We start from the raw sequence: 18,617 nt of genomic DNA, 5'->3' as shown, positions 1-18,617 counted from the left end.
TTTAAAGACATTTTCTTGCTGTTATATCTTTTAAAATGTCTCTGCTTTTTTTAGAATAGCTACAAATAACGTATAAAAATGACGTACACTATATAAACTACATCACAATAGAATATTATGAAATTTAAAAATGTTTTTAAAAACTAAATATTCATATCTTTTTAATTACATAGTTTAAACTATTTTTACGCCTGGTCGTGCGTACTTTCCGCTACCGTTTGAAACATCAAAATTTTAGTTTATTCCGATGGAAAACATTGAAAACCACTTTAGTTTGAATTGAAATTTTATGAAAAATATTTAGATATACAAGATGTATATATAAACCCATTTAAAATGACAAAAACAGGATTGTCAACGAATTTTTTGGACAGCCTCGTACATTATATTTATGACTTTAAAGAAATTCAGGATTATGTTTAGAAGTAAACACAATTTACATTTTAAGTAAACATTAATACCAACGTCTTGTTTATTAAATACATTTAAGTCAACATGCAAAATAATATGTCATTGAATAATAAGTCATGCACCAATGTATGAAAAACCCCTAAAAAGAAAGAAAAATATATTCTATGTACATCTGTACACAATGACTGTATTGCGTATTTAGCGTCTTGTTTACATTCTATCAAGGCCTTATATAAAAGGTAACGCAAGTTGTTTGACCTTGTTAACTGAAAACAGCAAAATCTATTTATGCAAAACAATTACACAAGGCATTTAAAACTAAGTATAGTCGCATTTTGTCTATTTTTGTAGGTTAAAAATAATGGTTCCCGATTTCCAGATAAATATGCCAATGTCAAGGCCATTTAATCAAAACATGTTTATATATTTATATTTTGTTAAAAGATCTTTTACAATATACGGCGCACATTTATGGAATGACACATATCTAATTTAAACATGTTACCCAAACTTAACATTTTGTTTTAAATATTTTATTGGCTCACAATATGGTACATAACATTAAAGCTGACATGAATTTATAAAATCATTTGGTCGCCATATTAGTATCGATCGCTCCTCAACTGCCACTGGGGTATATATACCGGTCGAGAAAGTTACGGTCAATTGCTTTCCGATCGAGGCTTTCAGGTTGCACGGACTCCTATATGCTAACTTCTAAATTGTAGTAAAATGTTTGTGAAAAAAGAATACAAGAAATTGCACTAAAAAAAAAACACATTAAATAAATTCCTTCTTTGAAAGAATTTCCAAGTTATCCGTATTATTTTGCACAGAGAGTGCTGCCTTACTTCGCATGCATATCGAAAACGTGTGTTATTCATACAGTATTTTTTTGTATTCAAATAATAAAACTTTATTTGAATGAATGAAATAACGCATATCTCTGATTTTGTTTCAAGGTTTAGACTTCAAATGCACGTGTTAACACATAGATCAACGATGAAAGTTGTTAAATCCGTTACTTTTGCAGATTGATTATTTTCACAAGCAACTGTGAGAAATGATTGTAGGCTCTTTTCCTCAAAATTTTGATGTAATCTGAAGTATTTCAAAAATCATCGCAGCATTACCGCATTAAAGATAAAAATTGTTTTAGATCTGTCAATATTGATATAGAAGTAATTCTCATTCCAATACTAGTTGTTTTCCTTATCACAACAATTTATGATCTAAGTATTCACAAAGTTTTATCTTTAAATTTTGCAGATCGGGTATTTGGATTGATATCATATTAGCCAGAAACCATGCAACTTGGAATAATTTGTATAATTCTTGGCATAGTGATTTATCCACATAAACTTCAATTTGTAAGATTTTATCCACAAAACAGTCATAAAAATCCTTTAGAATAATGTCTCGTCTACAGAATGAAATCATCAGTTATATTGAATTTTAATAATGCATGAATGTTGCAACAATATTGTTATACCTTCTCTAGGCATTCGGCGGAATAATCTGTCCGTGGTCAAGGTATACATCAGAAAAAGTTGCTTCTTGTCCTGAAAGCCAGAATGAGGTGGAAGTCAGAGCAAAGAAGAAAAACTGTGAATCAATAAATCACAAACAAAATTGTACAACGCCAGAGAAAATTAAGTATCACTGTGTCATAAACGAACAAGAAAACGCTTTTATTGAAGTTTGTGCACCCGAATATCGCATACATGGTACGTGTTCAGGTCTTAATAAAGGAAAACTGAAACATATAAATATAAATGACTGCAAATATTATCATTTAAATTATTTTTGTTTTTTGTCTAATTTTATCTTTATTCGTCTTTTTCATTATTCTTGAATTCATGGCTTTTCATGATTGGAAAAATAAACACCCCACAGCAATAGAGCACGAATAGACATGTTATGACCTTTTAAACATCAACTGCAAATCAACGAAAATACATTTCTTATAGGATGCAACTATCTCGAGACCTTTTTATTGAGTTTTAAGACTCAATGTAGAATAAAATTATCTTACAGAATAAACACATAATCGAATTTTTTGTTTAAGGTATCTCACTCCTTACGTTTTGATTTCATTGCACATGTGATCATTATATTTAAAATGAGTATAATTATATTTATATGATCAGCCCCCAAAAATATATATATATATTTTATAATAATACAACATTTATATAGAAAACTTAATTAAATTCAATAAACAATAATCTTTATACGAAAATAACAGAAATCAAAAGCAATTTTATGAAATTTCGATATACTTTTATTCTAAAAAAACTTTATTCATAACGCAAATTTTTAACGTTTTTAAGTTTGAAACATATTTTATAGGTTCTGTATAACATGTAAAAAATTAAATCTTGAAAGTGTAATAGACTTTTAGCATAAAATGATGCAAATATATAGAACAGTCTGAAATTTTTAAAGCCAGATTTTGCAAGAATTTTACCCTTGAATCACTCTATCTAAAATTAAACATCACTGAGCCCCGTATTTTATTATGCACAAATAATACCGAATGCATATATGTAGGCAAACCGAATTAATTTTATAAAATTCTTGATATTTAAAAAAGTTTTAATATCAAATCAAATTGCAAGTATTAAATAAATTCACTATAATTTTAAGTGCAAAATTTTCAATAAAAGATTTATGCAGCTTCCTACAGAATTTTTTCGTAATCTCTCTATTCAATCTGCAGCTGATTTTGTGCAAAAAGAATATTTGATGAAATAACATTTCATCAAAATAAGAATACTTGCAACAAATGACCATCGGACTAAAATTGAATTTTAACTACAAAAAGGTCAAACCGAATGCGCCGTTACTTAGAGGGATGAAAACTGACCCTCCTTTCTCATTGTATATTTTTAGCAATTCTGTTTAAATATTTCAATGATATACTACTCAAGACTATCTGATACCTTCAATGATGAAAATATTGTCAGAATTCTGTTACAGGATACTGCACAGAGTATAATGAAGTCGGAGCTGTTGTACAGGCACACCACAATTTGAACTGTGAAACCGTAAAACCACCATGTAATTCATCATATTTATCCACAGAAGCGTATCGTTGTAAGATTATCATCTTTCTTTCTTTTTCTCACAAACACTATAGATATACACAACACATTTTTGGGAGTTGATTTTTTAATCAACTCTCCTATGCAGTCACTCGGACAAACCGAAAGTGAAACAGTGTTTGGACCTCAGCACAAATCATTGCTCCTGACAAGACTTAGTTCTTGAAAATAATTGATGAATTCGATGTAATGTATGCTAAAGCATTGTTTTTCAAGGAAACTTATTTACAAATACCTTAAAACTAGTCAGATTTTAAATGGTACGAACAATTTAAATATTTTTTGTAGTCGTATGTATTCCTACGCCAGAGTTCAATATAGTCTCGTTCAACTCGACGCTCGGCTGTCTCCGTAAACCCTTGTCGGAGATTTACGATATCAGCCGAGCATTTGGTTGAACGAGACTAGAGTTCAATATTGCTTGGATCCATACAATTTTCGAGAAATATTTCTACCACTGATACATAGTTTGATTGAATTAATTTTATCTTTAAATATTATTTAACATGATTCATATGGAGGTTTCTCGACATTCTAGTCGAAAAAGTTCAAAAATTCAAATTATAAAAATATGCGTGATTCAAATACGAAACTACGTATACATGTACTTGTCATGCAAAATAACATATCAATTATTTTAAAATCAATAAACATCGACAAAATCAACTCCCGCCAGTTCTTCAGTACTTTGATTTATATTACCATCAATTTTCGCTTCTTGATACTGTCAGTTTTCAAGAGGGTGATCCGTTTTTCCGGATCACTACACTGTGGGTTTCCGATTCCGTATCATAACTTTTCGAAACTGATGACGCAGTACGCATTCAATTAATTCTGTATTTTAGCGCACTAATCAAAGAGTTTGTTTCAAAATTAGCCTTATTTTATAAGTAAATGACACACAGTTGATTTTAAAAATTTAGTTTTCCAATTAAACTTTTTAAAAAGACAAGAGTATCTAATAAATTTATCATTATAACAGTAACTTGTCATGTAAATGTATCATAGCAAGGTTAATCCATTGATAGTTGACACAACACACCATTGATCAAACAGATGGCCTTAATAATATTTTAAAAAGAAACAAACAATAAAATAAGGTGTTTCTGAGTTCATTTCACATCTTGTGTTGTACATATTTTCTTTCCACGGTTTCGAATTTCGTTCCGTACCGCGTTTTAGGACAACTTGTCTTTAATATTTCTCTAGCTATAAATGGTCTATTGCATTTTTAAAGTTAAAGGTTGTTATGCAGTTGTGAGAAATAAGACCCAGACACCATCTACAAAAGCGACTATGCTTCTACCAATCACCCTTGACTACTTTAACCATTCTGTCTTACGCATCACTAGTAAAGCATACGCGGTAAGATTATTTCTAATTTAGTATGTAAATCAAAAGTATTTTCAACAAATAAAGCACTTCAAAAGCATAAAGGTAATGGTGTATTTAAACATTTCTACAGACATTTACTCTTTTCTTACATAAAAAACCGCAAATTGTTGATCATAGTATCATCGTATTCTAAATTATATTGATATGTTGCAGCATACATTGCCACCACTGTTATCACTGCTATACACTGTAAGCTGTGTTTAGAGTGACTGTTGCTGCAGGAATAACAGTGAGTTTTTGTTAAATATCTACTGTTATATTTTGTTGCTAATAAATTGATTTCTTTAGTCATACCATCAATTCACTGTTATTCAGTTACCATATCAAAACATAATGATCAACTTATATTGATATTAAAGAAAACATCTTCAAGCATAATCCATTTTTATATTTATTTTTTTACTCAACAAAATTGAGATATACATTGATATATTAACAGTCATTTTGATATTATCTGAAGTGTACATGTACATGACTGTATAAATAATGCATCAACACAAACATTTCCCTTCAATCAAACCATCATGTCTTAAGCGAATAACGACTTTAAGGTTTACGTCACACTGTATAATTGCTGTGTTTAGAGGCTTGAGTGTGTTGCTTTTCATGAAAAAAGGAAAAAAGGTTTTGATGAAATGCTTCTTATAGATAAGTACATAAACTAAAACGATTTAAAAATAATAAACCATTATTTTTACAAATATGTAGAAATCACTTGGTTTTGCGTAAGGAATGAGGCGAAATCTGAAGCCTGGGAAAACCTAATAGTTGCCTTTTTCATAGAAAGTTCGATGCATTTGACATTGATTAAGATGATATGAAAACTCAATTTAAGTGGAATACAGCATTATTGTAAATAATAACATTTATATAATTTGTGATATGTTTTGTCCAAACGGTACTTCAGGTATTTTGAAGTTTGGAAAATTTCAACCATACATTTGAGTTATAAGCATTACCTTCTTTCACTTATATGTATCAACCAATCAGAATGTGCATATATATTGGATGTATATTTAGCGCCACTTCAAAAAACTTTTGTAAACAGAGGATTGTTTATTTATCTACCCGATTTACTAAACCTCCTTCCTCTTCATCACCCTACTGTGTAGCAGAAATCATAGCTGCTAATATTTTGTTTTTATCTGTTTTAAGTTTTATCAATATCATGTTGTATGCATATGTTTTAGATCATTATACATTGTAGGTGTGTGTAGGGGAGGTCACATTTTGTACTTTACTGTGAAACGAGAAAATATGGCGCATGCGTATTTTAGCGCAAAGGCAAATGCTTATATATTGGCGCAAATATTTTCTTGATTTATGATTAGGGATTTTTTTTTTTAGTTTATGAATTGGATTCTACTTTTAACGGGGACTACAATGTATTTCCTAAATAGGAAATACACATGTTGACCGACTTCCTTGGGTGCGCTAGGTCTGTTTAATAACAGCTGGAAATCACGTGATTTTGGGTGTAAGCATGTTCGCAGCTAGACAACTTGAGAAAATGCCGTATTGCATGATGTTAAACAATGAGTAAATCTATCTTTTTTTTATTTCTTATGAGAAGAATACTTTGATTTTTAATAAATTTTTTCTTACATAGAATTATATAGCGGAAACAATTACCGCTGTGATACCTTGAGATGGAGTTGCTGATGATACATATAGGTACTAATATGCAATACCATTGAGTTGGTAAACTTATTTAATTGGCTGAATTTACTCGATTACCCAGACAGTTAACCTGTGCAATTGTATAAACAAACATAATCGACCGCCTGAGTTTAATTACAAAAGGACACATTTCCAGTAGTAAAAGAGTGACTGTTTTGAAACATTAATTAAAAAAAAGATATATGGAAAACGATTGGCGCACTATAAATTTTAGAGCTGCGGGCCAGTAGCGTCAAAGGCGGTAAAATTTGTCGTGCGCCATATTTTCTCCTTTTACATTATTTTATCTTTCATCCAATGTCGGATGATCTCACTACTGTTTAGACCTTAGTTTAATTTTTCTTTATGGTCAAAATAAACTGACAATATTCACTCAAACATGTGTTATGTTCTTGATAGTTCCTGCCAGTTCCCCAATATAACATAATTAGAGTCATTAAAAAATGCTGCAAATGTGTAGAAGGAAATGTAAATTATTAGCTTATGTATTTAAAGTTAATCGTAAAATGTTTCATGAGAAACTGTTCAATTATAGTTTTTTATAGTTAGTTAAGAATACAATATCCGACATAGTTTGCTTTGACACATTTATATTTATGTCTTGAATTATATTGACCTGTGCGTGCACAAGATCACATTGCATATGATATCGGACATTTACGAAATAGATAAATCGACACACCGAATTGTTGACATTTACATAACCAAGCTTTAAGACCTACAACAATGCTATTAATTTCACTACACTCTGCTTAGTTTAAATGATCTAACTATGTCTCGGGAAAGGCCTTCACAACGGTTAAAATGCCTCCCATATATCCGTAATGTAGCAAAAAATAGCATAATCGCTCCGAAACGATTATGGAGAATATTGATGAAGCTGCATTGAAAATAACAGTAAAATTATTCATAACAAACTTTTTTAAGGCTGTGAATTCCTTTCATCTAAACATGTATTTCATATTAATGAAGAATTCAACACAACGTTTTTACTCGCTTCTAATTTACACACCATGTTGACATTCGAAATTCACATATTAAATGCACTGAGTGTGAACTAACTCCCGTATTTTCTTTAATGAACACAATATATAGCAAATTTCCAATGGAAATTCACACGTATTCATCTTATAGTTTATCCATGCAAATGTGATTTTGTGGAAACATAAACTAAAGAGCATCCTGTGATTTAGCTTGAATGTAATGCGCATACGCAAGATTGTAAAATCCTAAAAAATCCGGATGATTTCCGGATTTTTTGAAGGAAGTTTCGTTGATTATTAATTAGCGAAGGTTGATTAAGAAAAAAATAAAGACAAGTTGGCAATTATCAAGTACCAATGATGTTTAAAATATATAAAACAAAAAGCAGTACTCTTCCAATTTCTCGGTATTAAAGCCCAAAGATTTGAGTATATTATTTTAATATAGTGGTATAAATTGTTTTCCCATTTTCCAAACAGAGCACCATCCTAACAAGTTTCTATGAATTAGCTATCAGGGAGCTAACAAGTCTAGGGGCAATGTACTTGTTATCCGAATTGTCAGTTAACAGCTATTTTATCATATCGAATACAACTGTATTTGCCGGCGATGCAGATTTTCTTGATAGCAAACAAGTTAGAGTTATAAGACATCGAATTGAGCGACTCAGATTACATCAGAGGAACAGTAACTCCAAGTCAAAGTCAAAGTCCTGAAAGTACAGAAAGGCGGAAGCATGATTGCAAGTTGTTTTCTCCTTCAGAACAAGTATGATAAAAGGTGGTAATGGTAACCTGTTAATGAATAAAAAAAGATATTTTATAAGGGCACTACAGTTGAATGAAAAAGTTGAGGTAATTAGCTAGCAAAATAATAAAGAACACAGTACTCATATGCCAAATGAGGTATCTACATATAGTGAAGAAATACTCAATAACTGCAGGAGATACTGTGGTTTCACCAATATTCTTTAAATAACAATTGTCGTGGATTTCGTTATTAAGTTGATCCATGAAATTAAATGTTCATCAAAGTGCAATTTCTATTAACTTTTTGTATTGATAGGGTCATTGGCCTCGAATTTACGTATCCTTGAAACTGTGATTTTATCTTTATCCACGAAAATTGATACCCTTGAATATAATTAAAACCACAGAAGTCTGAATAAGGCCTTGAATAAAGATAAAATATGAAAATCAATTCAAACATTAAAATATTTATTTCGTTTATAACATTTGTATACATGTAACCCATTGAAACAAATTTGCAAGCTGAAATTACAGGTATTTATTTTCATTTATTATGCAGACTAATGAACAATGTTTATTTTGACAACATTAAAATGAAAAAAAGAATTTTATAAAATCTTATAAACTGAAACTGAAGTATATTTTTCTTTACAATGAAAATTATTTATCAACATAAAGAAGTTGCAATTGTACATGTAACTCATTTGATTAGATAATTAGTCTCTTTCATATTGTTCACTTGAGAAGCAGGAGCCCTTGAGAAAGCAGCCTTATAGAATATTATAATATACACAATATCTGGACAATGTGTTGTACAAATTATAAATAAAAAGAATTTTGAGTTTTCTTTAGATACTCTCAGGTTTAAGAGTAACAGGATGATTTCATAGTCATTTAATATATAGAGAATTGCTGACCTCTAAATGATCCTCATGTTGCATTTCAATACAATTTGTTTACAAATGTTCAAAATTAGAAAGAATATATTTACCAACAAGCGCAGTATATTTTACAAATATCGAACATACATACAAATGTTTAGAAATAAAAGCCCAGTAATTTATTGATATTGCTATATTGCTATAGGGTTTGGTATATATATTGATATTCAATTACAATGTACAAATAAGTGCATTGTGTGTCCTTTACAATTCACAGGATTGTGACTGATCGTTAACTGAAAGGTGACTGAATGACATAGCTGTGCCATTCAGTCACCTTTCCTGACCTTTTGGATAACATTCAGTTGACTGAATGGCAGACGCCCATCCTGTGATCGCTCCAGGTCATACAGTCTAATCACAGGTCTATAATACTGAAGACATTTGAACATTTGGTCTTAAGCTTTAGTTTAATATTAATGGAATCTTCAAAAGAACCTCCCCATGACAGAACAGAGACTTCTAAGGAATCCTTTTATAGGTACATGCTGTAAATGTGTGCTTGGAAAGCGTATAATCCTGGTGTGTGCCATTTGTGGCAACAACAATTACAATTCACTAGTGTTGTCTTGCTTCCATTATACCAATGACAACTGTCTTTTTCAGCATGATTTTCTAAAAAAATGAACTATGGACACGTTATCAAGCATTATGTCGTTACAATATATTTGACCTCCGGTAAAGAAGACATGAACCTTAACAAGTAACCTTAACAATGGTGTTAAGGCCATTCAGGTTAAGGATCCCTGTAAATTTAAGATGTCCTGCTTCCATAAAGAAGTTGCAAATGTGTAATGTCTGTTAGCGGTTTGAATTTAAAATATTGTTGATCTAAATCATGTAAACACATAAGTCATAAAGTTAAAGACATACAGACGGACGGACATATATTAAGCAGACCCACAAGGATTAAACAGTATAACTTCCTCTCCATCGGACCGATGGTATAATATTTACTGTAAAATATTTCTGACAGTCATTCTATATTTATTTTAAAACCAATGACATCAATTGGTTTCTTCTTAATAAGTTCAGTGAAAAAATCATTTAAATATCTTCAATATTTTATGATAAAAAGATACGTCGTGCTGATTTAAAGCTTTTTAGTCATAAACCTATGCAACATGGAGGATCGGGCAACATGCACTAGTACGCGTTGTGTTTAAGTTAAATATAGTTTAAAATAATTTAATAACATCAAAATAATGGATATAAACAAATCATCATCTAATATAAGGATGTAATGATGACTTAGGTAAGCCATTTCATTATTTATAAAACCAGTTTTTCTACAACAACAATAAAAAGAAAATGAACATGTATAATTTGATATCGTTATTAAATGTAGGACTCTTGGTATTAATAAACACAGGTAAGTTTTTAATCTCCAAGTTTTTAGTTGCACCGTTGACTTGCAAAGTTACAGTCGTCAACAAAATATTAATTTTTTGGAATATTTCTTTATTAGAATATTCGTTTTCGATTTGTTCAATGTTTATGGCAAAATCCACTTACATCAGGCGCGTAGAAAGGAAAAAATTAGTAGTTTTCTAAAAAAACAATCCAAACAGCGCTCGTACTGGCGCTTCGGTTAACATTCAGACAATTACAGAAGTGTACATGACATTTTGTGCACAGCAAGAATATACACCTAATAACCATTTGGTTCAATACAAGAATTGATCCTGGCTGTAAGGTTTTTTACATTTGCTTTAAGATAAACATTGTAGTCTGGCTATGGATGCTCTTGCAGAAGAAAACTTCTTAAGTGAATTTTGCATTGGCTTTTGCATTTGAACTGTATACTGGCAATATATTAATCCAGGTTACATCACTCTTTCAAATAAATTTCAAGAAGTGCTGCCGTGTTGAAGGTACTGAACACTGTATTTGCTTAATAAATGTTAAATAATTATGTTAAGCTACATGTAAATCCAGCTCTCTGAGATAAGGATGCTGCATACATGCTCCATCGATCAAGAGGAAATCACCTCCGCAAACTCAACAAAATAAAAAAAAAGAAAAATATCATCAATGAACAATGTACAATGAGAAATCCAAAACAGGATTGTTTTTCCCCGTAAAATTGTGTTTCATAAGCGAGAAACAGTCTCGTTGTATTAAAAAAATGCCTGTCCATCTTTATCTTAATATCAGTTCTATTAAAGAAGATTTGTATACGGGTCTGTCAATGCATAGTCACCATTTTTTTTTTACATATATTGAAGAAAAAACCACACACCTTAGAATTAAATACAAAAAGACAATTTACTTAGTTACTGTGGGTAACCGTTGCCATTGCAACTGACGCTAAAGAGGAACATTTTGCCAATCCTACATATTTTGAAGCCATTAAATAAGGTTTTGCCCACTATTATAAGCTGTCAAAGACGTAAAACAAACTTTTGTTTATTGTTATTTAATAAAAAAAAACGGATGAGGAAGAAAACAATACTTTTAAAATGTTACAAAGATTATTGAAATCGGTTCTAGATCTGTAAAGTTTTTTATAAGCCGAAATTTTTACATCCATGCAATATACAATTTATTTATTAAAAAAATAGCAAATGTTGCTATGGTAACAAGGCCACAAAAACAAAAAATAAAAAATGAAGGTGATTCTAATCCGCTGCTATTCCTTAAATTCAGATATTTTTAGCATTTTGTTTTCGTTGGTTCTTGTAAAAATCTTCCTAAATTTCCATAAAATGCCAAAAAATTCTTTGTTATGCAACACAGATATGTTGTTGCTATTAAAATTAAAACCATAGAATAGCACACAGAATTTTTTTTCAAGTCCATAGCAACGGTAATTATAATCAGAAAAAATCAATTTGTTTTTTAATATGCACTAGAGTGAAGACATACTCCTTTTACAACAATTGATATCAAATAATTAATATTTTATATTTGAATCATACACTTTTAAAATTTCCTAAAATACATGCATTAAAATTTTCCAGCTTGTCCCCATAACAACGGTTCTTGGATCTTTAAGTTCTTAATTAATTGCAATATCATAACAGTGTGTATATATTTTTCTTTATCTTCAAGATTTGCTTTTTAATTTTAAATTAGATAAAGAAATCAAAGTTTGAAATTTCTATTTAGTTACGATCGAAGCACTTGTGCAAAATGCGTTTCTCCATATTATTTTTCTTGAAAATGACAATGTTTTGTTCATAATATACTTACTTTACTTTGGAAACCCCAAATTGTTGTCATTACTCTCAATGTGTTCTCATATAAGCAATAAAATGCGATTTCGACAAATGGCTAATTTTATTCAGCAAATTTAAAGACTGTCAAGCTGAAACTATAAAGATAATGTGTTTGTGCGTGGCTTATAAATTTGGTTTTTTGAAGAAAAAAAATTGATGGAATTTAGTAAGCTTAACAGAAGGTTTACTTTAATCAATTACTAGTCTGAGATATATCTGCTGATTTCGAAATCGCAATTATTTCAACACCGTATTGAAAGTAGGATATGTTAAAAGAAATACACCCTAAAAAAACCCACTTAAAGAACATGAAAAAACAGGAACCCCCAAACCCCTCTAAACAAATACAAACACTCCGCCCTTAACCTCCCCCCCCCCCCACCAAAATCCCCCCTAAAAACCAATTATTCCGCGTTTTTAACTATTACGTTATGTACTAATTTTGTTAAAATTTGTTTAATGTTTGATTTTTGTTTAATGTTTAATTTTGTGTCAAGTTTTATAACAATATATCAATTAAGAAGAGTACATATGCTTCGTCTCAATAATTTCCTGACAAAATAACCTAAACAAGCTTTTAAGTCACTTGAGTTACTCAGGTCACCTATTGCAATTGGTCTTCGTATGTCGTCGTGCGTCGTTCGTTAACAATTTTGCATTTTTAACTTCTTTTTGAAAACTACAAGGCCGAATGTTACCTGTTTGGTGTGAAGCATCTCTATAGTAAGAGTAATCAAAATTGTGAAATCGATGGCTCTACCACTCCCGGGGTGCCACAGGCGGGGCCAAATATGCAATAAAGCCAAATTTTTTTCAAAAATTCTCTCTACTTCAACACATGTGAGAAAAAAACCCTGAATTCACGGTTATGATGTCCATAAAGCCCTCTACCAAAATGAAATCTATGAGTCAGGGGTAACGGCCGTAGGGGGGGGGGGGGGGGTATAATATCATCATTTAGTGTTGATGAATATATTGTTTATTTTCTCGTAAGGTTTAATGTTTTTAGTAATTTGATAAAAATATATGCTATTTTACTAAGACTTGCACGGCGTCAAAATTGAGCGCCTTGTCAATATATCGGGCCCGTATTAAAAAACGAAACGGAATATTTCAGAATAATTTGGCATATACATTCTAAACATCCCAGTTTCTTGCTGGGTAAAATTTCGTTTTATTTTGCGTCTTATCACTTATCACAAAATTTCGATAGTGCCTGATTCTTACGTGAACCTGTACTTAACAACTGAGCTGTGATAATATTTAACCTTCTCGATTGATACAAACAATTTTACAAGACATTTTAATTGCCACCATGTCACGCAGTGTCTTAAAATTATGTCTTGGTGTATTGAGGTGCCTTCTTTAAAATAGACCAATGCATCAAAGCTTACACTTTTAAAGACTCTACGTCTCAAGATTGCAATTTGAACGTTTTGTTGAATTGTTCGTATCAATCAATTTGGTTGCATATTATCATGCTTTAGTGTGAGCCAAAGATCATGACTTTGAATCTGTATGGGCGCTTTTGTTCATATTTAATTTTTATTTTTATATTTATATTTTTTAAATTTTATCATTCAAAATTGCATTTTTTTTTCGCCATTTGAATTACATTTTACATACTTTTTAGCAATGCAACTTATCTTTCATAATTAAGTAATGTTCTGCTGACATGAAAAACTATTTCAAGGTGTTTTGAGCCCCCTAAATTTACTTTTCTTCACATTGGTTAGACGACTTACTCAGCGACACCTTTTACCAAAAATGTGCAAGTAACGTCGGGCGAACCCAGCAATACCAACAGAAATTCACCTGAAACAACAAACTTCGATGTACCCAGTAATTCTGAAGTATTTCCCAGATCTGTGTTGTACATCATTATCGCATCGGTTGTTTTGTTTGGCGTTTGTGTAGGAACATATTTCTACAAACATTGCATAAAACAGACTCCTCAGTCTGATGACATGCGAGTTGATTACCATTCCAATGAATTGATAGAAGGGTACACATATATCAACCACGGTAGCTACCAACAGGTTGAAAACAGTAGTGACCCTACATACTTAGAAGCAGATTATTCTCCTTAATATGAAATGATAAATCATGATGATGTTATAAACGAAAACTCTTTAGTAAGTGTAGCAGTACATGACTAAAATGAGAGTAACGTCAACGATTAAAAAAGTAAAAAACGTTCAGCCAAGAGTATATTTTACACGCCCGATTTTTAAATAAATTTATATTGAATTACTTTATTTTAGCACCAACAAATATAGAGCGATTTCAAATTATTTTCCCCCAATAAACATCATGCACGTTGTATATCATTATATACTTAATTTCCGTTTTCTTTTATAGTGTTAATTTCCATGTACATAGTGTGATCCGGATCACCACGCTTTGGTTTTCAGAATCAAAACAACCCCCTCTCTGAATCTGATGATGTAGTATGCAATAAATTACACGTGATACTGTTTAAGGCGCGTTTGAAGTGTTCGTTAAAAAAACACTGTTCTGTTAGGAAACGTTGTCCAAAAAGATAGGTTTATTTTTTTACTTTTGATCAAAGGGTATATAATAATGAGGTAAAGCGCCTTTTCCCATTATTTCGCCTATACCTGTGCCTTTTTTCTTCATATTTCATAGACAATGGTTGTTTAAAACATGAATTTTCATTGCGTTTACCAAAAATTTAGCCTCGGTACACCCTATGAAAAAAAGATATTGTTATGAAGCATCATTACAAGAATTTACATCTTGAATTCCCTAGACCTGTAGGCTCCTCTCATTTACTAGACATTGACCTTAATTTATCATTATAACAATAACTTGATTAAAAGAGCGGAATAACATCAAAATGCCAGGGGTGGATCATCAGATCAAACGACCTTCTGGATAAAGTTACTGCTTCGATATCTTTAATTTTGATATTGATGCAATTATACATGTAACCAGAATACATGTAAACTAACAAAAAATAGAAGGTTTGAAGTATTGGGATATAAGTTTGCAAAAATAAGTAAACTAGACTCTTGTTGCGAAAGCAAAAAAAGGTCTTCCGGTTTGATATACATTAATCAATTTAACTGCAAGACATTGCTTCTCTCACATAGAAATAAATAATGGATATGATAATTATTGTGAATGAAATATCCAGACATTACTTACATGTAAAAAAACGAAAACAAAAAAGAAATAAATTTTTGAAGTACTTTCTATGACGACCGAAGTAACGCCGAACCAAACAAAACATGTTAAAAATTTGTACAATCATAAGTCATTTGTTCCTCAAAGTTTGGTTGTTCACCAAAATCTGTCAATCTGCTATCTCGTTGAAACAATATTTTTTGTCTCGAACCGGAAACAGACGAACAGAAGTGATTAATAAAAACAAAAGCTGGTATTTCTCGTACATTTGCCTAGCGTACATTATTTTTTATCAGGCTAGATGCAACACCCAAGAAAGTAAGTTAAACTTGTTAAAAACATGATTTGTTTGAACCCTTCCTGTGAGAACCGGAAGTGACGGTTGACAAAAAAAAACCGTTAAACACATCTTCAATCAAATGTCTCTCATTCATGAAAGCTTCGTGTCTCAATCACTTAAAGTGACTAAAATCTCACGGGCATCAAATTTGTAAAAAGGAAAATTAGCTAGAGATATTTGAGATATCTCACCGGAAATGAAATTTATTTGCTTATTAAACATTGTATAGATGACATATCTAAAAACTTTTTATCCTGATATATTCATTTCATGTAAAAAAAAAAAAATAAAATAAGAAATAAATAAAGTGCTTCCTTAGACGACGAATCAAACAAAATTGTGTTATCCCACAAAGTTTGATTGTTCAAGTCAGTATCGTTTTTGAGATCTTGAGGAGTCAGGGTTTTTTGTATCGGGGCAGGAAACAGACAAACGGTATTTACTAAACATTAGACAACAGGACTTTATTGCCTATCAATTTTTCTAATATTGTAAAAAAAACCACAGTTAAACTCATAAACAACTTGATTAGTTTGAACACCTTTCCGTGTGGCCAGGAGGTACATGTAACGGTTGACAAAATGAAAACAATTAAACACATCTTCTATCAAATGTCTATCATCTTTGTAAGTTTTGTCTCTTGGTTACTTACAGTTTCTGAGATCTCACTGTTACAACATTTGTTCAAAAAAGACTGCCTCAGATATTTAAGATATCTCCGCGAAAGTAAAATGTTTTTGTTTATTTATCATCGGATAAATGACATATGTAAGCTTCCGATGACGACCGGAAGTTACGACAAACAAAACGAAATGGTTTACACACATCAATTATTATAGGTCTATCATCCCATAAAGTCTGGATGCTCACGTCTTTATCGTTTTTTAGATCTCGATGTCACTAGCTTTATGTCGCGGGAAAAGAAACGGACAACAGGAAATGAGATTTGTAAAAGGGAAAAAAAACGCCTAGCGATATTATCATTCTCTGTCAGTCCTGAAAATTTGAAGACAATCTATTCAGCCATCTCTGAGAAATGTTGTGGACAAAAATGGGAGGAATGGGGGGGGGGGGGTAATTAAAACTCAATACAATTACTAGAAGGTCTTCCGGAAAGGAAATACCTTAATAAATAAACAAGAAAGGTCATAAATAAAACTTTAAACATAAAAAACATGACATTCTTATTTGTATTTATATACTTAAAACACAATCAGTAATTTATGTCCTTATGCAGTGTGTTTGCAATTTCATTAATCATCAAAACTTTAAAAACATGAATAATAAGGTGTAATATACATTTTGGGATTTTTAACTTAAATGAACTAGTACACATGAAAGGGAACGCGGAGATGATCTCTCTTGCTATATTTTACTTGCTTCCTCTTACAAGGATTTATTCCTAACACTTTATAAAATGTTTGAAACATTCAAATAAAATGAGGAGGAAGGAACAAATTGATCACATATGTTTTATATAAATGTCTAATATGAATTAAAACGTTTGTATGTCAGAAGTTTCCCGTTGGAAAAAATTATCATTGATACAATAAAATGCTTTTTTGAATCTGTCATAATTCACGTCGATTTAGATAAGTAGTTAATTTTAGGTATTATAGTCAAGTATCTATGATAAACAAATTAAGAGGCATTTTAGGTAAGCGAAACAAGGTCATAAGAGCTTTAGTTATGCATAAGTAAAATCTTGGTTACAGCGTCGTTTAAAACATTTCTTCAAACCGAGGAAGTGCACATGGTGAATACCGTCTCTATGAATGTGTTTATAGACATATGACATATGCGGCAACATTATGGTCTGAATGATTATTTCCTATTGGGTTTCTTTATTTAAATACAAGAAGTGTATCGGATTGAAGGAGATCTGGAAAAAGTCGGCCACTGTGATTTGGGACTTTCATGTTCCCTTATGAATAATTGTAATTTCAATAGCAACCAGATCCCTTAAACAAGAGATGGTACCATCACCATTTTTTTTTACAAAGGCAGGGGTTGTGTAGTTGTACATATAAATGACCCTGAGATTTTCAGCCCTCAAATATGAATAATACAATTAAAATTGCGAACCACGTTCCAGAGATCCAATCACTTTTGAATTGCGGAAAACAAACTGCATCTCAAAAAGCATTAATGAGATACATTTTGAAAATTGGAAAGAAGGACGGATATTACAGTCATTTCATGCATATCTTTTACAATTTAATACTATGCTATGGTATGCGATTTTAATGATATGCTATGAGATTTGTATGCTATGCTATGAGATTTGTATGCTATGCTATGAGAAATTGAAATGAAGGGCTTAATGATATGATATGCTATGCTATGCTATGGTATGCTATGAGATTTGAACAAAAACACCTCCATACACAGAAGAGTTCCACACATGTCGAAGTAAAATAATAAGAAGCCAAAGTTTACCACAAATCTATCATGTAAACATTTATTTTTTCAAATAAAAACATTCAAAACCGAGTTAAAATAATGTTGTATGCTATGCTATGGTATGATATGACGAATGCGATTCTATGAGATTGTATGCTATGGTATGGTATTCCAATGCTATGCTATGAGAATTCAATGCTATGCTATGAGATTTCAATGCTATACTATGCTATGGT

General features: G+C 31.1%; 1 protein-coding gene across 2 annotated transcripts; it reads left to right on the top strand.

Annotated features, from left to right (window-relative positions):
* Positions 1-1,381: 1,381 nt before the first annotated feature.
* LOC128183026 (uncharacterized) lies at positions 1,382-6,991 on the top strand. Of its 2 annotated transcripts, XR_008243517.1 has the most exons (6): positions 1,382-1,781; positions 1,913-2,138; positions 3,394-3,510; positions 4,756-4,883; positions 5,067-5,142; positions 5,622-6,991. XR_008243517.1 is itself a non-coding variant. In XM_052851807.1 (5 exons), the coding sequence occupies exons 1-5, from the start codon at positions 1,719-1,721 to the stop codon at positions 5,115-5,117; spliced, it is 585 nt and encodes a 194-aa protein (XP_052707767.1). In that variant the 5' UTR covers positions 1,382-1,718; the 3' UTR covers positions 5,118-6,991. The 2 variants fall into 2 exon arrangements, 1 of the variants encoding a protein (XP_052707767.1); XM_052851807.1 differs by having other exon boundaries at positions 5,067-6,991.
* The last annotated feature ends 11,626 nt before the right edge of the window (positions 6,992-18,617 follow it).

The sequence above is a fragment of the Crassostrea angulata genome, chromosome 5, assembly GCF_025612915.1.
Source record: "Crassostrea angulata isolate pt1a10 chromosome 5, ASM2561291v2, whole genome shotgun sequence".
Taxonomy (NCBI): Eukaryota; Metazoa; Mollusca; class Bivalvia; order Ostreida; family Ostreidae; genus Magallana; species Magallana angulata.
The sequence above is the reverse complement of the archived record's forward strand: the minus strand, read 5'-3'. Positions and strand labels throughout refer to the sequence as shown.